This window comes from Sprattus sprattus (genome assembly GCF_963457725.1).
Source record: "Sprattus sprattus genome assembly, chromosome: 1".
In the NCBI taxonomy this organism is placed as follows: Eukaryota; Metazoa; Chordata; class Actinopteri; order Clupeiformes; family Clupeidae; genus Sprattus; species Sprattus sprattus.
In genome coordinates this window covers 12,000,211-12,028,101 of record NC_137920.1, presented here as the reverse complement: position 1 = coordinate 12,028,101, position 27,891 = coordinate 12,000,211, and the positions used below count along the sequence as shown (strand labels likewise).

At 42.9% G+C, this 27,891-nt stretch overlaps 1 protein-coding gene across 3 annotated transcripts; it reads right to left on the bottom strand.

Annotated features, from left to right (window-relative positions):
- On the bottom strand, positions 1-26,091 carry LOC308364804 (uncharacterized protein). Of its 3 annotated transcripts, XM_080838052.1 has the most exons (23): positions 25,973-26,091; positions 25,616-25,709; positions 22,376-22,527; positions 22,160-22,255; positions 21,972-22,044; positions 21,281-21,372; positions 20,513-20,650; positions 20,096-20,226; positions 19,836-19,849; positions 19,553-19,652; positions 18,915-19,009; positions 18,580-18,683; positions 18,175-18,247; positions 15,979-16,050; positions 11,972-15,748; positions 10,674-11,010; positions 9,808-10,342; positions 9,203-9,502; positions 8,671-8,796; positions 7,153-7,306; positions 2,776-2,881; positions 1,807-1,988; positions 1-556 (listed from the first exon to the last, which is right to left on the bottom strand). In XM_080838052.1, the coding sequence occupies exons 2-23, from the start codon at positions 25,680-25,682 to the stop codon at positions 492-494; spliced, it is 6,789 nt and encodes a 2,262-aa protein (XP_080694178.1). In that variant the 5' UTR covers positions 25,683-25,709; positions 25,973-26,091; the 3' UTR covers positions 1-491. The 3 variants fall into 3 exon arrangements, with proteins under 3 accessions (XP_080694178.1, XP_080694176.1, XP_080694177.1); XM_080838050.1 differs by lacking the exon at positions 1-556 and having other exon boundaries at positions 1,688-1,988; XM_080838051.1 differs by lacking the exon at positions 1-556 and having other exon boundaries at positions 1,688-1,988; positions 22,376-22,524.
- Positions 26,092-27,891: the final 1,800 nt, after the last annotated feature.

The following is a 27,891-nucleotide window of genomic DNA, read 5'->3' as shown; positions in this document are numbered from 1 at the left end:
CCTTTCTGCTGACACAACATTCATTTTGTGAACATTACATTTCTTTTTTACAAGCTTCCCATCATGATTCATCATGATTAAATACAGCAAATGCAATGAATTTGCTTGACCAAAGGGGGGCACAATGCAGTGGGATCGAGTAATCCCATTCCACGAATAATCTCATTCCACGATGACCTGGACCTCCTTGTCATTCTGGTTTGCGTTCAAGGCAGGAGTTTTTTTTTTATCTCCCATTTTTTCTCACTGTTGAACGTGCAATGTCGCACATTTCCTCAAGTTGTCTTGTTTCTACCTCACCTTTATGGGGAAAAAAACAGCTTGTGTGCTCCTTGAAGATGTGTGAAGAGAATTGATGACCTTAACGCAGGCGGCTCAAATTAAGCCAAAATGTCCAGTCATTACAAATGCGCTGGCAAACGTGTGGCACATTTTTTTTTAATATTTATAAAACAACTAAAAAAAAAGAATGAAACATTTACAAAGAAACTTCAAATTCCAAAAGTTTCGGTCAACGTAAAAATCCCACTCTTCCTAAAAGATTCGTCAGTTGATTCTGTTCAAGAGAAACAAAGAGAAATGTCAGTGTTTGCACACCACCCAACACATTACTTACACTTTCTTTTCCTAGGTCTCAAAATGTTTCTAAATGTCCTACTTTTCTGTGGTCAATGACACTTCGATATCATGTCCCACAAACACATTTCACCCTCACTTACAAACTCAGATTGAATGATTATTTTCTCACCACTAAAGCTACCGTTAGGCTACTTGTGTGAGTGAATGAAAGTGAAATGTGAAACTCTGACAATAATCAAGTATGTATGTGTGTTTGTTAATCATATGCCTTTGTGAGTTTAAACAAGACGTTTCTGCCTCTGTGTATCTCTCATTCTTAAGCACTGACGTTTTCTTTCTCATTGTATGTGCTTAAAAGGTGTGTGTGCGTAAACAATGGCTGATATGAAGCTCTAGTAGTCCTTCTTTTATGCCTTGCTGATGCATTACGTTGCAATGTGGTTATCTCTAGTGTTTTGGCATCAGAGAACGCTAACTTCAGTCTACATAAACCTTGTGTGATGTGTTTAACTTGGCTTCTCTCTTGTCTGCTGCAGTTTGGGAGTGAGCCTAGGCTCTCTCTCCCTCATCCTCAGACAGAGACAGAGACAGAGACAGAGAACGCTAACTTCATTCTATATAAACCTTGTGTGATGTGTTTAACTTGGCTTCTCTCTTGTCTGCTGCAGTTTGGGAGTGAGCCTAGGCTCTCTCTCCCTCATCCTCCAGGATAAGGGGCCGTGCCTCTATCTTGTCTCCCAGGACATGAGTGAGCCCGACAAGCTTGTTGTTGTTGTTGGATAAAACTATACTGCTACACTGAAACTCTGGAGTATGAGCTAACCTGAGTGAATTGTCACCTAAGAGTGAATGTAAAAGGTGGAGAATGCCACTTATGGTCAGGAGTGGGTTAACAATGTCAGACACAGACACACAGAGACAGACACACAGACACACACACACAAAGACACACAGACACACACACACAAAGACACACAGACACACACACACACACACACACACACACACACACTGTTGCCACAGGAATGGGTTAACAAATGGCAGCTGTCTGCACTTTTCTATTTCTTCTTCTTCTTCTAATACAACCAGCACTAGAATCTGTGTTAGGTACATATTTTGCATAATATACAGTATATGATATCATGTATTATATAATACATATTTTACACTGTTTCATCTTTCCCCCAACGAAACAGCAGGCACAAGGCAAAATCTGTGTGACGTTACCTGTGATAAAAACGGGAAACCGCCTGGTTGCGTTCTGAACTTGTAGACGGACCAAACATTGCAAGTAGTTGGGCCGCTCCTGGGAGATGACATCACAGTCATGGTAGGGCAGCACCTCCACAGGCCCCGCCTCCTGGCAGCCATCCAGGAAGTGCTTCCGGTCACGGGCATCCTCGTTTGTGCTGCAAGATGGCAGTGTCATGAGAAATCATCAGTTTGTGTATTAGATGCAGCTTCATGTCCAATTGTGCCTGTATACAGTAGACTGTGAATCACACAAACTAGCCCCCCCCCCTACACTCTCCTTTTTGATTGTAAGACTGCAGCAATGACTATCACTTTACAGTAGGTACGTTTTTTTTGTTTGTTTTCTTTTTCATATAAAATTGAGTTTCAGGATAAAATTGATTTTTTTTCTTAATACCAACAAAACAAACTGTATTTTCTGTGTATAGGGATGATACACACACACACACATACTTGTTCGTTAACAATCACACACACACACTTTTGTTTGTAAGCAGTGACACAAAACACACAGCCCTTACCCTGTGTGGCCTGTGGTATGTCACAGTTTGGTGTGATCTCTGATTAGAGTGGAGTTGTGCTGGTTTGTTTAGGTATAGAGGTAAGCATGTGACAGATAGGTCTGGCCATTGTGACAGACAGGTCTGGCCATTGTGACGGAGAGGTCTGGCCATTGTGACAGAGAGCTCTGGCCGTAGTTTGAAGTGGAATCTAACAATCTTGCTCTGTGTTTAACCGAAACACAGCCTCTCATCAGGTCAGCCAACACATCAGTGCGCCTGAGACTGACTGATGATGATGAACTCTTAACTCTAACGCCAAATCTAGGGCAGACAAGGGTCGTGTCCGGCCGCTGTCCATGACCACATCCATGACCACATCCATGACCACATCCATGACCACATCCATGTCCACATCCATGTCCCGGCTCAGTGTGTTTACCGTGCGTCCTCTCGGAGGCTGCGGCTGTCCCTGTAGTGCAGGTACCACTTCCACTTCCCCTTCCTGCCCAGCTCTTCCAGGAAGGCCACCGTCCTTTTCATGCTTTCTGAGGGGAGAAGAAGGCAATGGGAGAAGACAAGCGAGATTAAAGAGGCTTCATCTGCAGCACAGAACTGCTGACACTGTAGAGAGACAGAGAGACAAACACACACACACACACACACACACACACACACACACACTGTAGCGGAGGTCGGTGACACACACACACACACATACACACACACACACAGACAAATGCACACACACACACTGTAGCGGAGGTCGGTGACACACACACACACACACACACAGAGAGACAAACGCACACACACACACTGTAGCGGAGGCCAGTTACAAACATACACACACACACAGACTGTAGCTGAGGCTGGTGACACACACACACACACACACACACACACACACACACAGAGACTGTAGCTGGAGCCGGTGACACACACACACACACTATAGCTGAGCCTGGTGACACACACAAGCACACACACACACACACACACACACACACACACACACACACACACACACACACACACACACACTGTAGCTGAGGCCGGTGACACACACACACTACAGCTGAGCCTGGTGACACACACAAGCACACACACACACACACACACACACTGTAGCTGAGGCCGGTGACACACACACTCACACACACTGTAGCTGAGCCTGGTGACACACACAAGCACAAGCACACACACACACACACACAAGCACACACACACACACACACACACACACACACTGTAGCTGAGGCCGGTGACACACACACATACATTGTAGCTGAGGCTTGTGACCCACACACACACACACTGTGTCACAGGCCTCAGCTGCAGTGTGTGTGTGTGTGTGTGTGTCACAGGCCTCAGCTGCACACACACACACACACACACACACACACACACACACACACACACACACACACACACACACACACTGTAGCGCCTTTAAGGGCTGGGTACTGAAGCCTCGACATCAACATCAAAGAACTAGTGTCGCCTCAGGTTGTCCGTGTCGGGCCCAAAAAGTTGCACTTGAACATACCGCAAAGACGACAAGCACATACGTTCTGCACTTGCGTGGGAGGAAATAACTCTCCATACCAAACCATAAGCACAGCAGCTACTATTTTCACTTTTGCAATAAAGCGCCTCTTTTTTTTTAAAGCTTTCATGCCTTTATTTTGACTTTTTTTTTTTTTTTAAAGCTTTTATGCCTTAATTTGGACAGGACAGTGAAGAATTGTGGACAGGAAGCCAGGCGGAGAAGACGTGGGGAGAGGTTTGGGAAAATGACAGCAGGCCAGACTTGAACCTGTGTCCCCACGGGCAATGAAGCCCGTACATTGGGGGCTTATCGGCTTTCGCCACAGGAGGGAAGTAAAAAATAAGGAAAAACACACTAAATGGGTGTAATCATGGACAGGCAGACTACGGTGACTGCGAAAGCGTTGAACTCACGGGGACAATGCCATGGTGTGTTTAACCTATCTGACAGGCTCAATGATGAAACTGTCCCCACTTATTCCATTAGTTGGTTTCCTGGCCCTGTCAGCTATTTGCTAAATAGTTTTTAGTTATGTGTTATTTTGAATTGAGAAGCAGACAGGAAATAGGACAGGTGTATCAGGAAACCAGTCAGTGAGAAAGGCCGCATGGGACTTTTGCGTGTGTGTTTCTTGTCCACTCCTTCTTGTTAGCCCTTTGAAGGCATTCCCTATAGGTGGAAAATATTATGTTCATCTTTAGTTATCGCATTTTGACCTGTGAAATGTTTACAATGAAGTTAGATTAGCCAATTAGCCAGTTGAATCCATGCCTATCGGTTCAACCAGGCAAAGCAGATTATACATATACAGCGGGTGAAATAAGTATTGAACACGTCGCCATTTTTCTCAGTTAATATATTTCCAAAGGTGCTATTGTCATGAAATTGTCACCACATGTTGGTAACAACCCAAGTAATTCATACATACAAAGAAAAAAAACAAATACATTCAGAAATTAAGTAATGTGTATTAATGTGAAATAACACAGGAAAAAAGTATTGAACACATGAAGAAAGGGAGGTGCAAAAAGGCATGGAAAGCCAAAAAAACTGCTGGAATCTTTCAGTAATTAGAAGGCAATCTGGCCCCTAGTCAGTGCAAATTAATATCCCAACTGATGGCCTATAAAAAGGTGTCTCATTACCAAGGTGTCACATAAGAAGTAACTCATGATTGGTAAAAGCAAAGAGCTCTCTCAAGACCTTTGCAACCTTATTGTTGCAAGACATACTCATGGCATTGGTTACAGATGCATTTCTAAACTTCTGAATATTCCAGTGAGCACTGTTTCGGGCCATAATCTGGAAGTGGAAAGATCATCATTTCACCATAAACTGGCCACGACCAGGTGTTCCTCGCAAGATTTCTGACAGAGGAGTGAAAAGAATTATCAGAAGAGTTGTCAAAGAGCCAAGGACCACTCGTGGAGAGCTTCAGTAAGACCTGGAATTTGCAGGTACAGTTGTTTAAAAGAAAACAATAAGTAATGCACTCAACCCCCATGGCCTGTATGCACGCTCTCCACATAAGACTCCATTGCTGAAGAAAAAGCATGTTGAAGCTCGTTTAAAGTTCGCAGCACGAAATTTGGACAAGCCTGTGAAATACTGGGAGAATATGGTCTGGTCAGATGAGAGCAAAATGGAACTCTTTGGATGACATAATGCACACCATGTTTGTAGGAGACATGGCACTGCACATCATCCCAACAGTGAAGTTTGAAGGTGGGAACATCATGGTGTGGGACTGCTTTTCAGCATATGGTACTGGCAAATGTCACACAATTGAAGCAAGGATGAATGGAAAAAATGTATCAAGACATTCTTAATTAAAATCTGCTGCCATCTACCAGGATGATGAAGAGGTAACGAGGGTGGACATTTCAGCAAGACAATGAACAGCCAAGGAAACTCTCAATTGGTTTCAGAGAAAGAAAATAAAGCTGCTAGAATGGCCAAACCAATCACCTGACTTGAATCCAATTGAAAATCTATGGAAGCTGCTTGAATTTTTGCGCCAGGAGTAGCATAAAGTCACCCAACGGCAATGTGAAAGACTGGTGGAGAGCATGCCGAAACACATGACAGTTGTGATTTTAAATCAAGGTTATTCCACCAAATATTGATTTCTGAACTCTTCCTAAGTTAAAGCGTTAGTATTTTGTAGTTTAAAAATGAATATGAGCTTGTTTTCTTTGCATTATTTGAGATCTGGAGACACTGCATCTTTTTTGCTATTTTGACCAATTGTCATTTTTCTGCAAATAAATGACAATATTTTTATTTGAAATTCGGTAGGAATGTTGCCAGTAGGTTATAGAATAAAACAAAAATGTACATTTTACTTTAACACATACCAATAAATAGTAAAACCAGAGAAACTGATCATTTTGAAGTGGTCTCTTAATTTTTTCCGCGGCTGTATTTGTACGATTGACATAACTTTGTACTAACTTTAGACGCTACATCTGAATTAAGTTTTCATTAATCTTAGATCTTAAACTTAATCCAGACATTTGATCTGTTTTACTGCATAGGCTGCATTTAGTAATACACAACAGTGTATCTCTCTGTCTCAGTCTCTCTCTCTCTGTCTGTCTCTCTCTGACTCACAATGACCTTTCACCTCCCCCCACAGAACCCACTGTTCTCTTCCTCCAATCCACTCTATCTCCCTCCCTTCCTTCCTACCTCTCCCTCCCTCCCTCCCCCTCTCTCGAACAAAGAGGAGGGCAGATTCACTCTCTGTGTCTGTGTGTGTGTGTGTGTCTCTCAAGGCCAGAGCTGGTGTTCTACAACAGGAAGTGGAGACCCTATGGACCCCGGAAGCAGGCCAGAGGGGTCTTTCCGACCTCAGATCAGCACAGTATGCCTTGTGCTTGATCATCTCAGATTAGCATATATCATCTGCTAAATGACTACATGTAAATATGGGAACATTTTGATCTGAGATGGTCAGGCACAAGGCATGTGTTGACACAACAAAACAAACAAACAAAAAAACACCATTAAAGAGGACTGTTCTAAAACTTAAACTACTTGGTTGCCCAACTGTGCTCATATCATTTCAGAGGGGAAATGACAGTTGTGTGCTCACGATTTCACAACTTCAACTCCCAACTTCTCCACCAGATTGGCCTTTACCCAGATATCACATAGTTCTGATGTTGCAGACTGGGCGGCAATACTACTTATCTGGTGATAAGAGAATTAAGAACCGTAGCAAGTTTAGAATTGAGAATTAAGAATTGAGATTAAGAACTTTACCTAATGTCAGTTTCTTTAGGGACGTTCCATCGAACATCAGAAATCCGCCCTTACAAAAGAGCTCCTCATGGGTGAGGTTCCGAATGTCATCAGGCCGATCGATGCCAGCGAACACGACACTGGACGACTTCTTTAACTCTAGGAGATGGGGAATCTGAAAGAAGGATTACAGTGAGGGACTGAACTCTATACCAGCGGGTCAGCCATGTGGACACCTATAAGAATATTTACCCCTGCCTTGAGGTAGAAAAGGTGTCATATAGTTTTTCTGTCACAATAACACAACTTCAGTATATGCTGCCAAGAAAGTCTGAGGACGGGGGCTGAATCAGAATCAGAATCAGATTTTTTTGGCCAAGTAAGTTTGAACAAACAAGGAATTTGACCTGGTGAACTGACTGTCAATGTGCTTACACATAATATACATTACAACACAATATAATACAAAAACAAACAGTGCAATAGTCTATGAAAGTTTGAGAAAGTACAGGAGCTGTGAATTGTTACAATAGTGCAAAGAAGAAGTGGAGAGTTAATGTTAACTATGCTAGTACAACTTGCCTCATTATCAAACCTTATACTAATAATTATTAATATTAGTAAATATATTATTAATACTAACTACTTACTAACCGAGAGTGAGGTCATGCAGGGACATATCAGACTGAGGCTGTAACTTGATACGGCAAAGCCGAAGTCAGATATGTCCCTGCATGACCGAACGGTCGAGGTTAGTAAGTTGTTTATTATATGGCATTTTTAGCTCTTTTAATTTTGAGAATAAATGGTAATTGTAAATAGAAAACATGTCGTTTTGTTCAGCTCTCAAGTCTTCTCACGACACAGTGTGTTGCAGGTGTTGCCTAGCAAACAATGACTTGCTAACTTCAAGTTACAATGATCAATAGAAAACTAACAACAGGGCTCAGCTTAAATGGCTTTAATTAACAGTTAAACACAAGGTTTTCAAACTATAGCAGTCAAGTCTTCATCATCACTTTCAATAACACATTTCCGCTGCTTCTGAATTGTACTGACCTGTACTAAGTCCTATAAAGTATTACCCGATATCAAAATGTTCGCGAATTCTTGAGTGTTTATTCTTCAACTGTCATCAACTGTCATGGTACCACGACTTTCAACTGGTTTCCTGTTCTCAGATAATTTCATAATAGGAGTCCTGATTCTATCACTACTTATAATTACATGCTCATGGCTGTTGATGTATCGCTAATTTTTAAGGATGTAATGTTTAGTACTTGGTACATGGTATTGGTCATTTTTAAGATGACGTCACTGGAGGGCAATAAGAATACTTATCAGACCGCTGACTGGCAAGGACGTCAATACGCGGCTGGAATGACTACCCATTAGCCAATCAGAATGCTTGTACTGACGTTGCCATATAATAAAATACAATACAGCCTTCAGACTGATTTACTACTGGTGATGACTGTGACAAAAGCCACTTTGTGCTTAAAAAGAGTACATGTGTGTAAATTAAATCGCTGCGCTTACCTCACAAATATGCTCCGCAATGTCTTCATTCCTGACGATGATGAGTAACGGGGAGGTGGGGTTGCATCTCTCTAGCTCAAACTCATCTGGCCCCACGGCCGTGTGACCGTCCGCCTCCAGCTGCTCCTATAACCAAGAAGGTTTTACATTTACATTTAGTTATTTAGCAGACGCTTTCATCCAAAGCGACTAACAAGGATCCTGTTGATTACTAAATGACTCCTCTACCCCTGGTACCATTGTCGCCCCCTATAACCAGGAAGGTTTCTGTTCATGACTTGCATCTTAGAAGAAGGAGCGCCGTATTTAAAAAAAAAAATACATTAAAAAGAAATAATGAACGAATTAATGGATTTATAAAATATTTAAAAAGACACAATACCATCTTAAAAAATAAAAGATAATATCATGAGAATTGAGAAAGCATTACAAAAACTTATAAATAAAATGAACTGTTATCAATATACATCACAGCTACAAATATATAATAATACATTAACAAATATAAAATAAAAGAGTATTAAACAACTACCTTTGTCTTCCTAAAGAAATGATCTTCAGATGTCACCAAGGTAAAAAATCGGTATTTAATCTTTCCGTCCTGTGTGACAACAGGGTTATGATCCCCACGAAAACGATCAAACAAATCCAACGTCTTTCCAGAAAAGTCGAGAGGTTTGCTAGTTTCAATCTTGGAGGAATCCCCCTGCCTTATGGCCAAATCATTTTGGCAGGAAATCGTCAGGCTGGTAGAGATGACATCGGTTGTAGTGTTTTTGCCTTCACCTAAAGTCCCTTCAGTGCTGCAGGTCTCTTTACTGACACTGGTGACCTAGAGAGCAAACATTGGCAAAACAAAAACTCAAGACAGGAGAGTTGCACCAGAAAACCAACTAGTTGAAATGTAACCATGCTGTTTTCCATGTTCACTGTGCTGGCCACGTCTCATCAGACTCAACTACAAGAACAACTATGTAGAATGTCAAGATATTGTCACGACCAGTGTCCATAACGCACTTCACAACGTTTAAGCGTTTTGGGTGCTTATAAAAGCGCTTTATAAGTCTAAGGAATTATTATAATTATTATTTCAACAGCTTGTAACTTTATAACATGAAGAAACTTCATCCAACTTACATGAAACTCAGTAGGTGCCCTCGCACAGACAGGCTCTGTCCTCATGTCAAGGGGTGCTTCAGAGCCCCCGCATACCTGCTCACCACCTGGGTCGCTGATGGATCCCTCTCCGGAGGCGTCGGCAGCAGCGGTGAGGTCCACAGGCTGGCAACCTTTCAGGGAAAGGTCTAACACCACGTATGGAGGGCTCTCGGCCCGAGGCCCACACTCTGGACCAGAGGCGTCCAAGCAGTCATCCGTTAGCTGCAACATCACAGGTTCAAACAGCCGTGTGCTAGGCACAGCCTTAACAAACGAGCTGGTGTCACCGGGAGTGTTCGTGATGCTGCTGGATTTGGAGGACATTAAGGCGGAGAGTTCAGGTTCAACAGCCTTGGGTGATTTTGCATCTCCTCCTGCATACTCCTCAGGTGGGCCGCGGTCTGAGCCCAGGTGAATGAAGCGCGGCGCAGTCTTGCTATAGAATAGGCCGATCCACATGTGGAAAATCAGGTGGATTTGCTCCTCTGTGTCTTTTACGTTGAAATTCCAAGGACTGTTTTGTTACAAAAAATATATATAAGCAATCTGTATAGTGTGCTTACTTGGAACAAAAATAAAAATGATATGTTTAATGGAAATGGTAACTTGGAAAATGTTCCTTATTAGACATTTTAAAGTGGACTGATTGGTCGGCATGCACAACATTCATTACATCTGAACTCGCATCGTAATAAAACACGTAATTTCTTGTAAAAAGTTCACAGAATGAGATGACCTCGTCTATTACACAACTTGGACATGTGGGCACTGCCGTCACTGAAGGGAAATAATTCAATGATTAATTTTTCACCTCAACACATATGGCTCAGTAAAACAACACTTACCCATGCAGTGCCCTCGACACAGTCTCATCGTGAGGATTTTTTATGAACTTGCTGTCCAGAGTAAAGTCATACGTCTCCTTCCACTGCCTCGACACTTCAATCAATTCACCCTTTTGAACGATTTTTCTTTGCCATCGGAAATTGGACGTGCGCGGTTTCTTGGAGGACGGCCCTGCGCGTGGCTCTTCCTGCTTCCCGGCCTTTCTTTCACTCTCCCTCCAGGGCTCGACCGCCGACTCGAGCTGGATTTGGACGAATATGCCGTCGTCTGAGCCCTGCAGCTCCTCAGGACCGGCGATGCTGAGGAGATCTGAGGAAGAAGACTGCAGAGAGGCACCTGAAAGGAGGAACAGCAAAGACGGACTTTGTGAGTTAGAGTAGGGCTGCAGTTGGACTTTGTGAGTTAGAATAGGGCTGCAGACGGACTTTGTGAGTTACAGTAGGGCTGCAGTCGGACTTTGTGAGTTAGAATAGGGCTGCAGTCGGACTTTGTGTAGTTAGAGTATGGCTGCAGTCGGACTTTGTGAGTTAGAATAGGGCTGCAGTCGGACTTTGTGAGTTAGAATAGGGCTGCAGTCGGACTTTGTGGGTTAGAATAGGGCTGCAGTCGGACTTTGTGAGTTAGAATAGGGCTGCAGTCGGACTTTGTGAGTTAGAATAGGGCTGCAGTCGGACTTTGTGTAGTTAGAGTAGGGCTGCAGTTGGACTTTGTGAGTTAGAATAGGGCTGCAGTCGGACTTTGTGAGTTAGAATAGGGCTGCAGTCGGACTTTGTGAGTTAGAGTACGGCTGCAGTCGGACTTTGTGAGTTAGAGTACGGCTGCAGTCGGACTTTGTGAGTTAGAGTACGGCTGCAGTCGGACTTTGTGAGTTAGAATAGGGCTGCAGTCGGACTTTGTGAGTTAGAATAGGGCTGCAGTCGGATTGTCTTTCGTTCATAGGAAGGTTCGTTAAGGAGTGAAATAACCCAGAAGTATGTAAGTGGCAGCCATGATAAGAGCTGGTTGAATTCTCCAAATGCTTAGGAAAGGTGCTTCAATGTTTTACTTTTTGGTCTCCTTTACAAAAGAAAAGGAGATTATGCCGTCCCATAATTCCTTGTGCGCCCCCCCCCCCCCCCCCACACACACACACACACACACACCAGTTACTTATACTTGTGTCTTGTTCTCCCCCCCCCCCCCCCCCACACACACACACACACACCAGTTACCAGACTTGGTTAAACTACACAACTCAGTAAATCCCATTAATTCTATTATAAATCTGAATCTTAACCAGTGGAAACAGTACACTTACCTTGGTCTCTAAAGATGTCTGTAGCGTTAATTTTCTGCCATTTCTTCAGCAGCGTGTTATGTTTCTTTGTACTTGTTGACGCCATTTCTGACAAAGGCACTATTTCAGTAAGAGCTGGTTCTGTGCCCACTACAGACACCAGGTCATGTTTCCCCCTGAAAGTTCCCTCTGCAGATCCTGCATGCATGGCCTTCAAGCCCTGCAGGTCCACCGCAACCTCATCTGACACAGAAGCTGGGTAAGATTCCTCTCCGCTCCCATCAGCGTCATCACCATCTTTGAGTCTCTTGGAGTCGGGCTCAGAGGCACTGAGGTTGAGTCCTTTAACCTTGAACACCGTTCTTAGCTCACTGATGGGAATGACTGTGTATTTCGCACTTCGCTTCCTCTTGACCTTCTGAGGAGGTCCTTTGCCATCGGACTCTGTAGTCTGTGATGTCTGAGGGACATCCACATCCGCTTTGGTCTCAGAACTCAAAAGGGAAATATTGTCATCACTTCCCTCAGTCGTCATTTCTTGTCCCATAAAAGTGACTTGTGTCTGGCTGTTACTACCCTCTTCTAAGCCCAACAACCAATTTGGCAGTCTGTCCAATACGTCCTTGTGGAGAGCTGGCGAGTTTTCTGCTTGAGTTGCATGACTGGCTGATACATTCTTTGGACAATGGAATTGTTCTCCCAACTGTCGTTTAAGAACCGCCCCTCTCTCTGGCGTCAGTGAAAGGGGGTCTTTTGAGTCCTTCTGCGCAAGCCACTCGTTAAATCTACTCTCGCCCGTAACCGTGTCTCTGGCAGAGTCTGATGACCGTGTTATGGGCCCTGGTCCCTTGGGGCTTATCCTTTGCAATCCCTTCGCACCCTCTGCTGCTTTTTGCCTCTTCATCGCCAACTCTACGTCTTCAGGGAGCAACTCAGAACCATGGGGGACAAACACTTTCCCACAGTCTGTGATGACAGTCCTTAGGTCATGGTTCAAACTGTCTAGGTTTAATTTCCTTTTCGGGGGGCGGACTTTGCGTTTGGACTCTCTAACAATCTCCGCAGAGGGCTTGTCCCCAACCTGCTTTGGCGAATCGACTTGTAAATCCGACTTGTTACGTTCCCTCCTACTTTGTCTGCGAAGGGTCTTTCCGTCTTTTTTGGAAACTTCAGATGACTGGTTTGCTGTGCCCTTCTGAGAGTAATTATGTTCCAAAGATTTTAGGGGAGCAGACTTGATACCTAACGGGTCAACCTGCTCCACACCATGCGTGAGCAAAACATTATCATTCTGCTTTGACAAACTTGACTGGTCTAAAGAGGGTAGCTTCTGTCCCTCTCCCTCAAGCTCAACATTAGTAGTCTCTGTTAGAACAAGGGAGGGTGGACTAATACTCGGAGGCATTGGTTGTTGTGGGCTTATCTTTGGTTTGATTAAGACCATCTGCTTGGAGCCTCTGCCACGACGGCCCCTCCTGCCGCGTTTCGGATGAGTTTTATCCACTACAGTCGTGCCCCCTCTCCCCACTTCAGTCGTGTCAGGACCCCCTCTCCCCACTTTTTTAAGGGGTTTGTCATTACCGGTTTCCTCTTGGACAAAAGGTTTTGGACTGACTTGGGGTGCTCTGTTCTCATTCATCACCTCCGCGGCATCAGAGCTACGCTGCAACGTTGAAACGCGGTAGTCCCCATCGTCCTCTTTTTTGTCATGGTCGGTCAAGACATCGCCCGTAGTGAGTTTTTCTATCTCAGGCTTGGAAGAGACGACATCAGGCAAAAAAGAAGGCTGGTCTGAAACAGTGTTGTTACCTTCTGACACTATTACAGTAAGGTCAACTGCCTCAGGTTGATTACAAGTCAGGCCGATGGCCTGTGGTTCCTCGGACTTCTCTGCACATGCACCCAACTCACTTTGGGATGTTTTGTCTGTCTTTGACTTTTCAGAACATGAGTGCTCTTTCTTACTCTCATCAGTTGGCATCTTCATAGAGGAGCGAGCCCCACCGAGGGTGTCAGTGGAGCTGTTAACATCCGGTTCTAGATGCTTCTCTGACCCAGCAAGGATAGCTTGTTCTGCGTCAGATGTACATAGGTCCTCCGGTTCTGCATTCTGCACAGATTCAGAAGACAACTCTGACTTGTGAATGTCCTTTGACACCACTGCGGAGGAGTCAATGACAGCAGGCAGAGTGCCAGAGGGGCAATTTGTATCAGCCACTGGAGGTTTGTCTCTACATACGGCAAGTGGACTGCTGACATTGTCTTTGTGATTGGATTTAGAGATGTCCTCATTGGGCTGCTGGTCAGACGGTGTGTTGTCACCATTGTTTAACAGAACATCTGCAGATGCATCAATGATGCTAACGGTTTCACTCAGGCTAATAACTTCTGCCTCTGCTTGAGGTTTCTCTGACTCTAAAACGTTTAAAATACTGTGGGCTTTTTCTGTGCGAGATTCAGACTCATTACACTCTTTTAACACTTTTCTCAGTCCATCTAAGAGTGACTTGCAACTAGCTTTACTTAAGCCTTGCTCACAGAGGTCCTTAGACGTGGCAGAAGCCTGATTTGACTGGGAGGGAGACTTGTCCATGTTACTTTGTCTGACCTCTGCAGTATCACCACTTCCTTGTGGAGTGGCAGTTAAAACACTGACCTCTGCTTCAAGGGGCGACCCGGCGTGCCCACTGACTGTCAGCAAGTTGTCCTCAGACATTGAAGGAGACAACTTTAATTCAGAGGGAGAAATCTTTGTGTCACGATCTCTCGACACCTCAGTAACGGAACCATCCGCCCCTGGCTCTGGAGGTTTCCCTGAACCCACAGAGAGTGAAGCACAGCCAGCTCCCTCTGCCTTGGGCAGGTCCACAGCCAGAATAGCAGGCTGAGTTCCTCCTGACACTGGTGATGGCTTTGGTTGGTCTTCATCCTCAGCCAACGTCTCTGTAGCAGAATCAACACCTACGGAGTTGTCAGTTAAGTCTCTGTCTTTAACTCGTAGAGATTTCCTCTTCTTAACTGGAGTAGAAACGGCTTGTTGTGTGTCAGATTTACTGCAGTCCTTTATGGCAGCAGGCTGGGACACAGGATAGTCCTCTGAATAGTATCCATAGCCATCCTCTGGTGACTGCTCATCAGCGGACTCAATCCCATCAGGCACCGTGGCAAGGGGACTGTCCATTTCACGGCCCTGGGGAGATTCCTCTGCGTTGGTCTTCACTAGATCTCCCGCCATAACAGCATAGCTCGTCATATCGGACGGAGAGACACTTGGAACGTAGTCTTTACTTAAATCCTCTGCAGCAATATTGTCTGCTGGACTGTTGTCCTCAGGATCTAGAGGCGTATCCGGACGGTCGTTGGCCGGATCACTGGGTGGTTCTTCTGGGGAAGAGATGTAGTAGTAGACCTCGTCATCCGGGTCGTCACGGTTCTGCTTCTGGCACATCAGCTCAGAAGCCCTTTTTACCGGAATCACAAAGGAACTGGGATCGTTCATGTATAACATAACCTTCAGCCCAATGACTTCCGTCCACTTCGGCAGTGGATGGAGGTGTTTGAAAACTCCGGGAACGTCATACTGGTCCGGAAACATGCTGGCTTCTCTCTGAGGGCTGTTCTGCAGCCCCGGCTGTATAAGAGTCCTGTAGTTCTTCAGGTGCTGCTCAAACAGCGTACGGATTTCACTGTGCTGATCTGCGCCAGACTTCTCCACTTCCATCTCGGCGTAGTTCAGCGCCGGAAGGACCCGGAGGACCGCCGTTGACACCGCTGATTTCCTGTGAACACTCTTGGTATCTGGAGTAAAAATGAACAAATCGCAATTTCAAAAACACAGTGAACATCACTCCAACACTCTATTCTCTAACACTCCCCACTCTGACACTGTACCCTCTATACTCTAATCATGTCTACTTCCGCTGACTCGATTTATAGCATGATTACGCTAGATAAGTACTGCCTACTTAAAATGTTCAATTGAATGGTCATCTTCAGTGGTTACGTTCGGTAACAGGCGAGTTACATACCTCTCTGTATGGTGTGTGAATCTGGGAACATGAACAAGCCGTGTAAAGACTCGCTTTCCTCAAAACTCGCATCTGTAGGAAAATAAGTCACAATTGAAATGCACATAGTCACATGTACAAAAACATCAGACACAGAAACACACAGACCAAGTTACATAACCAATAGAAAACATGTCTCTGTTTGAGCGTCCAAATAGAGTACTTTTAACACCTCTTTTACCACATATTAAACATCTCCTTTAACACCTCGTTTAACACAAGTGCTCAGTTCCCCCTGTGGTTAATCACATACAGTGCCACTTGAAAGTATGTGAACCCCTTGACCACTTAGGAGTTTTCTGTTGTTTTACCATGATTTTTCATTTTTTTCATCACCAATTTTCCATAGAAGGAATGTCAGGTTTATGTTTATCATTTGCATGTACTTTTTTTAGAGGGAATTTTTTGAGTAGCCAAAAGACTACATGAAACATGGAATTAGTCCATTTCAAAAGTAAGTGAACCCCCAGCTGAATTTGTAAAGTCAAGCAGGTAACAGATTCAGTGAAACTTATTTGGGTGCTTAATTAGTCAATTAAGCAAACCGATCATCTGAGACATCCTTAGGGAAAGGTTTGGGCAACACAGATTAAAAGAGGGAGGAAACCAACCAAACTACTGTAGTGCCAAGGTGTACCCACACAGATCAACAATGCCGAAAGGAAACGAGATATCCGAGAACATCAGGAAAAAGGTTCTGACAGCCCATCAGTCTTGGGAAAGCTATAAGACCATCTCCAAAAGATTCCAGCTCCATCCATCCATCCAAGACAAATAATTTAGAAATGGAGGGCATTCAACATGACCGCATCTCTGCCTAGAAGTGGACGCCCATCAAGACCATCACCAAGAAGCACCAGAAGAAGAATAAATCAGGTAAAAGTCAACCCACACATCACCTCTAAAGAGTTTCAGACCTCTCTGGCAGCATCTGGGGTAAATGTACATGGGTCTACAATCAGACGAAAATTGAATAGACATGACATTCATGATCGGGTTGCTAGAAGGAAGCCTCTGCTCTCAAGAAAGAACAAAACTGCCCGTTTCAACTTTGCCCGAGAGCACTTGGATAAACCAAAGGCCTTCTGGAAGTCCATTCTTTAAACAGATGAGTCCGAGATAGAATTATTTTGTCACGATCAAAACCAACAATTTTCGTCTGATTGTAGACCCATGTACATTTACCCCAGATGCTGCCAGAGAGGTCCGAAACTCTTTAGAGGTGATGTGTGGGTTGACTTTTACCTGATTTATTCTTCTTCTGGTGCTTCTTGGTGATGGTCTTGATGGGCGTCCACTTCTAGGCAGAGATGCGGTCATGTTGAATACCCTCCATTTCAAAATTATTTGTCTTGGATGGATGGATGGAGCTGGAATCTTTTGGAGATGGTCTTATAGCTTTCCCAAGACTGATGGGCTGTCAGTACCTTCTTCCTGATGTTCTCGGATATCTCGTTTCCTCTCAGCATTGTTGATCTGTGTGGGTACACCTTGGCACTACAGTAGTTTGGTTGGTTTCCTCTCTCTTTTAATCTGTATGGCCCAAACCTTTCCCTAAGGATGTCTCAGATGATCGGTTTGCTCAATTGACTAATTATTCACCCAAATAAGTTTCACTGAATCTGTTACCTGCTTGCCTTTATCAATTCAGCTGGGGGTTCACTTACTTTTGAAATGGACTAATTCCATGTTTCATGTAGTTTTTCAGCTTCTCAAACAATTTCCTCTAAACAAGTACATGCAAATGATAAACATAAACCTGACATTTCATCTATGGAAAATTGGTGATAAAAAAATGAAAAATCATGGTAAAACAACAGAAAACGCTTAAGTCCTCAAGGGGTTCACATACTTTCAAGTGGCACTGTATCACATCACTTGCTGAAGTGAAAAGGTGAAAATGCAAACTCCAAAGCCACCAGGCATTAACAAGAATGTCTTCATGTTACAGTTAATAATGATAAACTGTTTGTTTGCTTGAGGGGTTCTATTGACTTCATTTTTGTACTAAAACTACTACTATATTTCATGAATATATATATATGGATATATATATAAAGCTTAGAGATGGACAAGCGTTTGCGATCAACTGTATATGATGGACAAGCGTTTGCGATCAACTGTATATTGCAGGTTAGATGAAATAATGGAAGTTACCTTCATAAGACAAGAAATACGACGAGTGTAACACGACAAAGACTCCGCAGTCACTCAACAGAAACACAAGGGCCTGCGGAGGGGAACGAAATAAGTTAATTATTAAATTAAATGAATGAGTGAGACCGTTAAAACATTACAATCCTGAACTCACCAAGTGTTTCTCTTTCAGCTTGTTAATAACACACACACACACACACACACACACACACACACACACACACACACACACACACACACACACACACACACACACACACACACACACACACACACACACACACACACTCACACTCACACTCACACTCACACTCACACTCACACTCACACTCGCTCTTTCTCTCCTATTTTGAGATTATTAGGCCATAAGAGTTGGGTGGGGGGGACATGAATTCCTGATCTCACCAAGTCTTTCTCTTTCAGCTCGTCGATGAGAAGACACAGGGAGGTATCCTCCTCATCAGTGGCGATCACCTCATAAAGGCTGCAGCATTTCCCTCCCACAGAAACTGCACAGGCGAAACAGATTTGTTAGGCTGCATTCATGTACAAGCGTTGTCCCCACATTATGTTAATATTACAGGCGACTAAAATACTACGATTTAGAGGGAAAAAAAATATGAAGTTGAAAATCTTGCATAAAGCATAGAGCTCTTCACAAGTAGTGCAATTTGCATTGGTTTTGACTTGGAATCCAGTTAACTCTGTTAATTTTTAACAAGTCTAGACTTAACACTCACTGTCGCCAGAGAAACAGGTTTCAAACACTTCCTTGGGTAACAATGCCTTCAGGTCAGTCACGCTGATCACATTTTTTACAGTCAGCGTCTTTGGTCTGAAAGCAACACACACACATACACAGAGAGAAACAGGTTTCAATCACTGTTACAACAGCGTCTACCGGTCAGTTACGCTGTTCACATTTTTCAGGCAGCGTCTTACACCACAATATAGACAATATTTTTTTTTTTTCCAAAATTACAAACAAAACAGTTTTAAGGTTCTGTGAGTAGTAATTTGTTCTCCAGTAGCAGCCCATAGGTTGAGTATGAAGTATGAGTGGCATGACTTTTCTCAACGGTTTCTGGCTAATTTAACCATGAGGAACAAAAGTAGGGTGCTGTCATTTACTGTTACCCCAGCGAACATCGAGATTTTGCCACTCCCTTTTCGGGCACGTCCAGTGCATCTGTATCTCTGCTTCTGAAGGTCGTAGACAGTTGAATTTGGTCTCAAAATGACCGGTATAGGCATGCATTATGAAGGTTTCTAAGCTCTTAAACCTTTACTTTTCGAGATATTATAGATATAGATAATAGATAAAATCGATAGAAATAGATAAGACAGATGAGGGGAAATAAAACACTTTTAAACTTACAATTTTGCAGGTATCAAAGCCCCACTGCTGGACTTCAACCCAATGTCAAACACTAACGAGTCAATGGCGAGTTGGCCTGTCCACGGTCTGTAGTCAAACACTGAGATTCAAAACAAAACATAACTTTGTCACGGTCTAGAGGGGTAAACAGTGAGACTACAGTGAGACTGCAGACTGCTTTTAAATGGTTGATTAATAGGCTCATCTGCCTGAGTGCAACGCTGAGGCAAACGTGTACCAGCCTGAATTTTGGCAAAAAATACGATAACGTAAGAGACCTTACCTGCTTTCTCATCACTGATCACAGAGAGGGAAAACGAGAGATAGGGAGGGAGGGTGAGAGAGACACAGGGGGGGAGTGAGAGAGAGGGAGGGAGAGGGGGAGTGAGAGGGGGGAGTGAGAGAGAGGGAAGGAGAGAGAGAGAGAGAGAGATGGTTGAGTTCCAATCCACAAAAAAATACTCGTATTACTGGTAATAGTCTATAAGCAATACTAGGTGATATTAGAATAAACTACTCTTAAACTCGTATAAAATATGTCACCTGTGCTCTGTTGTTTCGGGGACAGTGGTCTCTGCTTCGCCATAAGAGAAAGCCACAATGGCGAACGGATAGACATGCCGAGGACACTTCTCTGCATCTTCACCTCCCTTCAAAATCTCATAAATGTAATACTGCAACACACAGGCAGCACCAATCAATCACAGAACACACAGGCAGCACCAATCAATCACAGAACATGACACTGGCCAAGGTGAATTAGGCACCTCAGCTTTCAGATCTATTCCTGAAGTCTACTTTCAAAATCATAATTACACATGACACATAATTACACATATTATGTCATAACACTAAAATTTAAATTATATTATACAATACCTAAACAAAAGTATTGACCAAAGGTACATGCTGAATTTGGCATGACACATTTTATGTTCCTTGAGGGTCCTCTCTTTTTACCTGCGTTCTTTCAAAGGCCAAGAATGAGCTAGTAGCTGCCGTGACTGTTTGTAGCTGCTCTGACACGTGAGAGTCGAACCCTTGTGTCGGAGGGGTGAACTTTAGGGTGTAGTTCTCCATCACCTCTTTCACTCTGCCCTGTTTGCACAGCAACACAAAAATATAAATACATAATTGCATCCTATGCTAGCATTTATATGCAACATACAGTACCAGTCAAACTTTTGGACACACCTTCTCATTTTTTGAGAAGTATTTTCTTTACTTTTATTATTTTCTACATTGTAGATAACACATTTTTTGTTTAGCACATAATTCCATACGTGTTATTTTGTAGTTTAAATGTCTTCAGTATTAATCTACAATGTAGAAAATAATAAAAGTAAAGGAAAAACTTCTCCAAAAAATTAGAAAGTGTGTACAAACCTTTGACTGGTACTGTATATTAATGCCTCCACTGTGATGTCGGCAACCACCGACATGTTTTTGTGTTCCGCCTTGAGACAATTTTATTTTTGCTGCTATATGGCTAAACTAAAATGGCATTGAATTACATCTGCACTTTTTCAATATCAGTGCCCCTAGGTTGAAAGAGGCTACAGAGCCTACAGTGTAAGAGAGATAGATTTTCTGATATTTAGTTACCTTCATCTTTCTGGAAAAGTAGAATACAGTTCTGTAGGTAATCTAATGTGCTGACATTTGTGTTTTTGCTCAGTTGGCGATGACCAACAGGAAGTCTGTAATGACCAACAGGAAGTCCTTTACCTTGGTGAGCTTGATGATGGCTATGTGGCCTGATTTCCCAGTGTACCATGGTCTAAGGTCCAGACAGTCTGAGTATTTAGAGACGTATACACCTACCAAAGTAAAATAAGTCAATAAGCAGAAAGAAAGAACAAAAAAAAGAAAGAAGGAAAGAAAGAAAGAAAGAAAGAAAGGACAGATGGTTTTGTTAAGACATACTAGCAGACTTGGATGGTGCTGAAGATATCTGAAGGACTAGAACGGCACTCAGTACAGCACATACCTCTGCCAAGGGAAAATGCTTTATCTCACAATGATAGCGAACGCTAAACTAAATCTGTGCAGTCCAACCGTATCTCACAACGATTGCAGAAACTAAAAAAATATCTGCGGCCATAAGTAAGTTTCTTCGTTGGCCCATGCTACACCTTTCCGCCAAGTTTTGTGTAAATCTAGCCAGTAGTTTCCGTATAATCCCGCTTACAAACCAATCAACAGATCGACCAACCAACCAACATACAAACAAACCAAGGGAGAAACATAACCTCCTTGGCAGAGGTGATCATACACAATAGTCAAAGGGATGTTTTTTTTTTTTTTTTGCCTTGCTTTTGTAGCTAACTTACCCATACCACAAAACCATACATCAGAAAAAACAGCAGAGCTTACCCTTTACAAATAAAGACACAATATAAAAAATGCATAATTTTACCCTTGGAGGGATCGCCAAGGGTAGAACACGTGCTGGGTCCTGTAAGTAGTCCACACTCTCCAAGTTCTGTGGCCTGTGAATCACACCACACAGCTATTCACTCATTCTCTTCATCACCTCAGTCAAGCTTGCCTATTTAGATTCGGCCTAAAAAAAACATGGTGCGTCATCAAGACAGACTTCTGTACCTTGTTTTCATCATCGAAGAGCAGGAAACCAAAAGACTCTTCCAGTTCTTTCTCCGTGTAACCACATTTTCTCTTCTCAGCTCGGAAGGCAGCATACTGCAAGATATAAACAAATTATTACCACTGAACTTCTACCACAACTTCTAAAGATTCAAAAAATAAATATATATACATATATACAAAAACTCTGGTTGCTTGAGACGTGACAGCACTCACTCGTGTCTGCAGTGCCACATTGTTTATGAGGTGTGCAGAGCTGTACAGGAACGACTTCCTGGAGTCGTCATACAGGTAGGAGTTGTGGAGAGGCGGAAGAATGCGGTCATCGAATGCAGTGGAACCAGGAAGCACCAGCTCCATACGAACTGCTGAAAGAGAGACGGACGCTGTTGACATATGGTCTCTTTCCTTGGTTTAGTGACACAACTTCAGGGTTTGTAACCAAGAAGCATCAGCTCCATAAGACCTTGTGAAAGAGAGATGAACGCTGTTGGGCGAGTTATATTAGCCAGTTCAATTTCTGTTAAATACATACATTTCGGCACCTAGCTAAAGCAGTTCATGCTTGCTACACACACTGTTAGTTAGTAGGCTCCATGCCTCATGCTTGTATCCATCCCTATACATTTGTACAATTCACATTATCTTGTACTAATTGGTGTATGTATATAACTAATTTGTGTATTAGTTTCACACCGTTCACATGATAAAGTTCAACTTCACCCTCGGTATCCAAGGCTTATTGTCTGGTGGTATACTGAATGAAGGCCAGTACAGAGTTTACTAGAGAGAGTCTATGAATGTCATTACATAGAGATGTACCAAACAAGTGGTTGACTCAGTATCAGCCTTGCCAGGTTCAGGATGATGTGTTAGAGTAGATGGCATGTTGAGCCATATGGTCTCATTCCTTTGTTTAGTGACACAACCTCAGGGTTTGTAGTGGTAGGACACCTGGAAAGGTACAGTCTGCCATTCTGGCAAAAAAACGTTGTTGACATTTGAGCTCGACAGCCAATCAAATTACACCCCTTGCCTCTGTGGTCCTGAAGCAATGTCTTGACTGTGGACTAGTTTCCTCTTCATAGACCCAGGGCTGTGAACTAGTATCTCCTCTAAAGAGCCTGCGCTGTGTACTAGTTTCCTCTTTATACAGCCAGGGCTGTGAACTAATATCTATGAACTAGTTTACTATACAGTCAGGGATGTGAACTAGTATCTAGCCAGGGCTGTGTACTAGTTTCCCAAGAGCAGAGGACTAGTTTCCTCTTTATAGAACCAGGACTATGAACTAGTATCTCCTTTATAGAGCCAGGGCTGTGAACTTGTTTCCTCTTTATAGAGCCAGAGATGTGAACTATCATCTCCTCTAAAGATCCAGAGCTGTGAACTATCATTCCTCTAAAGATCCAGAGCTGTGAACTATCATCTCCTCTAAAGATCCAGAGCTGTGAACTATCATCTCCTCTAAAGATCCAGAGCTGTGAACTATCATTCCTCTAAAGATCCAGAGCTGTGAACTATCATCTCCTCTAAAGAACCAGAGCTGTGAACTATCATCTCCTCTAAAGATCCAGAGATGTGAACTATCATCTCCTCTAAAGATCCAGAGCTGTGAACTATCATTCCTCTAAAGATCCAGAGCTGTGAACTATCATCTCCTCTAAAGATCCAGAGCTGTGAACTATCATCTCCTCTAAAGAACCAGAGCTGTGAACTATCATCTCCTCTAAAGAACCAGAGCTGTGAACTATTATCTCCTCTAAAGAGCCAGAGCTGTGAACTAGTATCCTCTTTATAGAGCTGGGACTGTGAACTTTTAGAGCCAGTGTTGTGAACTAGTAGCCCATCTCCTCTAAAAAAAAGCCATGGCTGTCAACTAGTATCTCCTTTATAGAGCCAGAGCTGTGAACTTGTTTCCTCTTTATAGAGCAAGTGTTGTGAACTAGTAGCCTATCTCCTCTAAAAGAAAAGCCATGGCTGTGAACTAGTATCCTCTTTATAGAGCCGTGACTGTGAACTTGTTTCCTCTTTATAGAGCCGGTGTTGTGAACTAGTAGCCTATCTCCTCAAAAAAAAAAGCCATGGCTGTGAACTAGTATCTCCTTTATAGAGCCAGAGCTATGAACTAGCTTCCTCTTTATAGAGCCAGGACTGTGAACTAGCTTCTCCTCTATAGAACCAGAGTTATGAACTAGCTTCCCAAGAGCTGAGGACTAGTTTCCTCTTTATAGAACCAGGGTTGTGCACTAGCTTCCTCTTTATAGAGCCAGGGTTGAGAACTAGTATCTCCTCTATAGCGCCATGGCTGTAAACTAGTATATCCTCTATACAGCCAGGGTTGTGAACTAGCTTCCTCTTTATAGAACCAGGGCTGTGAACTAGTTTCCTCTATAAAGACAGGGCTGTGAACTAGCATCTCCTCTATAGCACCATGGCTGTGTTTTTGAGTGCATACACAGGACAACATTAAAGGCTTATGTAGCCTATACAATGAACGCTGACTTGGGCACTCCTATGACTAAAGAAGAAATGTAAGGCTGGTTAAAAAAAGAATAAGCTCGCTCCCTTTCTCTACAGGGGGAGGTTCTCCTTGAAACTATGAATACCATGACACAGAAATGTACCTAATGGTTGACTCTACATCAGCAACAGCCTTGCCAGATTGAGGATGATTTTTACCAGGAGATGTTGAACCATTTTCAACCCATAACATGCTCATTTTTATAAAAGAAAATGCACCAACATTGATGAGTTTCATCACAGATCAGTAATTTAATTCACAAACAAAACAAAACTTTTTTGGCAGGCACTTGTACTTTAAATATCATAACATCATTCTTCCTGTGATTATCTAATTTGGACAATTTTCATATGGCTATCTGTTCGTCTTTGTGTGTGAGTGAGTGAGTGTGTGAAAGAGAGAGTAATAGAGAGAAAGCGAATGAGAGAACTGAAACAGTTTAATGATCTACATTTGATCGATACCGCCAGAGGGAGACGCATCACAGATTTGACAAAGATAATATAAAAACTACGAAGACACATGCTTTTGTTCTGCGAATGAGTAGTAGCCTACAATACAAGTGACACATGTCTTTGTGTAAGGCAGGCTATTGCGTATGAGTTTTGGCCATGGCATTTCATGTCACTGATTAACTGATTATAGTTGAATAAACTCCTGAGATAGTTGACTGATTGTTTATATTGAGCTGGATTTGTTTGAATAACGGCAACTGAAGTTAGCCTTGTCAAGCTGCCTGCGTCATATTGTAAGGTTATATCCTGCTGCCGTAGGCAGGAGGAATTGTTTACAGGGCGAAGTGGAAAATAATTATAATGTAGCCTATACTGGTCTACTGCTGAACATGTTACGATAAACTGCAATATGATCTGATCTCTAAAGTGATATTTCGGACCGAAAAAATAATCGAACATGGAGGACCGCATGATCACCTTCTTTTGGTCTGTCGTCTTCTTCCATGGCTGACTTCTTTCCGTTTTCTCTCCACTCGGCCACCATCAGCGCAAACTCTCATCTTCAACTAGCCTACGTAAATAAAAGTAATCCAAAATGTATGTAACCATAGGATCAAAATAACTACTTTAATAGACTACAACGCTAGCTAGCTTTAATAATTCCCATTTGCTGCACACAGTGTGTAGCTGAAGACACCGACACATTTCGGACTTGAAAAACTACAGCTACGCTGTGTTACAACCAGGAAGCCCGGCATTCCAAAGACCACGCCATTAAAATCCGTGGTTGTTTTGGGAGGTAGAGCTGTTGTAATCCTGAAGAAATATATGTACCTTGTGAATACCAAACGATGGTGTTCCCCGCCAGAAAGTTACACAAAATCATAATAATCAAAATAGAAACAGAAAGCTAGGAAGTAGCTTAAGTCAAAGTCTGCCATTTTGGGACTTCCTCCCCACGAACAACTAGCTAGTGGTCGCTACCACCGCGTTGAAGCTGGCTTGACGTTTGGTATTCGCTGGATATTCGATTTCGGACTTTCTGTATATTTGGACACTCCCGCTTATTCCATGGTCGAGCACATGGACTGTATACTATAATACGATGTGTTCCAAAAAAAACAATAGATGTTTCGCTATCAATTTTTATCTGAAAACATCTTCAACACGCTTTCACTATACCCTCCAGTGGTTACGGTCTGTTTAAGGGACCGTCGGCAAACTTCACATTTCAAGGAAGTTCCTTTTCGACATGTCCGTTTGTATTAAAATATTCGCTGAAAAATTCCTGAAATCAGCTTTTAGTGCGAGGAATTTTAAAATGAAGTAACAGACTTCCAACAAGGCATATTGAGAAGAAACTTCCTGTTTTAGAAGCTTTCTTAGAGGATTACGATTAGGCTCGTGCCACATCAGGTATCAAAATAATTCGTTTTTTCAACCCAATCGCCAGGATGAGGATGTTGGTCATTTTGTCAGGTTATTTTAAACCTTTCTGGTTTGTATTGTGTAACCCAGATGCTGGTTTTATGGTTAAAGACAGTGCCCCTACCTATGAAAGTAGTAGGCCTAACATAAATGAGTTGAGTAAAAATAGAGGCGAAATGAAAAACACAGTGATTAATTAAGAGCAGATTTGATTAAAACTGTCATGGTATAATGAAAACAGATCCCTAGAAAAGAACAGAAAGTCTGATTGTCATTGTAGGCTATAGCTTGGACTTTCCGAGCGCTGCTCCCATAGGCGGAGATCCAGGGGGGGACGTGTCCCCCTTTATCATAAAGTTGCCCCCCTTTATTTTTTTAGTAAAGTAATAGCTATGAAATTAACGCACAACGACACAAGCGGTGCTTATTATAAACGTAAAACAATTCGCTTTTTAAGTGTTGAAAAATCATGATCCCCTATTCCTCAAGGTGGTTCACATGCTGTTTCCAGCTGGCTGGGCTACCAACAGCTCCGCATTCAGTCAATATGCCCAGTACACGGTTAGCCTGGATACCAGCCCAAACTCCGGCCACAAAAAAAATTGGACGGGAAGTTCGGTCTGGCTCTTCGGCCGTTGGGGAGACATTTTTCCTGGTAGAAAACAGTACAGCCAATCAAAGTGCCAGGGCGGGCTTTATACAATGATCGACAGATGATGAACAGTAACGTAATCAACCACGTCACCAAAGAGCGCTCAGTTCAAGTTCGTGTTCAACAAACATGGCTGCCGCTGGAGAGCTAATATGTGTAGATTCTGCCATTGAGTCGGTTTTAGAAGACCTCGACAGCCCCTTAACTTTGAAAGAGGAACAAAGAAACGCAATCAAGGCATTTGTAGATTGTAAAGATGTTTTTGCCGTCCTTCCTACGGGATCCGGTAAACGTTTAATGTATCAGATGGTCATAGTACGTTGCTCTGATTAGTTCTAGGTATCCAATTGAGCGAAGAGGCATTTTCTTTCCTGGTTCTTTGAAACACGCCCCATAATCACAACTCGATGGAGCAGACTCAGACTCATATTCTGACTAGAATTAGGAGTATGACATCGTCAGGCTAGTACACGATCAGATTGTGAGATTGTTTTCCTCCACTCTCCCCTGTCACTCCCGCTAAAGAGATTTACCTCATTCTCGAACGCAGAAAAACATGTAAAGAAGAAGTTTTTCTAACCTCCATTTACGAAGTTCCAATCGATATGCACAAGTTAGTTTTATAATCAATTGACATGACAATGTGAATGTTTGCCTTAACACACGCATGCCG

What these genes read in the sequence shown, in the direction of transcription:
- LOC308364804 (XM_080838050.1), bottom strand. Translation starts at nt 25,682, where the DNA reads ATGGTGGCCGAGTGGAGAGAAAACGGAAAGAAGTCAGCCATGGAAGAA. An exon ending in GCTTTGATACCTGCAAAATT is followed by an intron (nt 19,010 to 19,552) that starts GTAAGTTTAAAA and finishes TGTTGCTTTCAG; the next exon opens with ACCAAAGACGCTGACTGTAA. An exon ending in GGGCACCTACTGAGTTTCAT is followed by an intron (nt 9,503 to 9,807) that starts GTAAGTTGGATG and finishes TTTGCTCTCTAG; the next exon opens with GTCACCAGTGTCAGTAAAGA.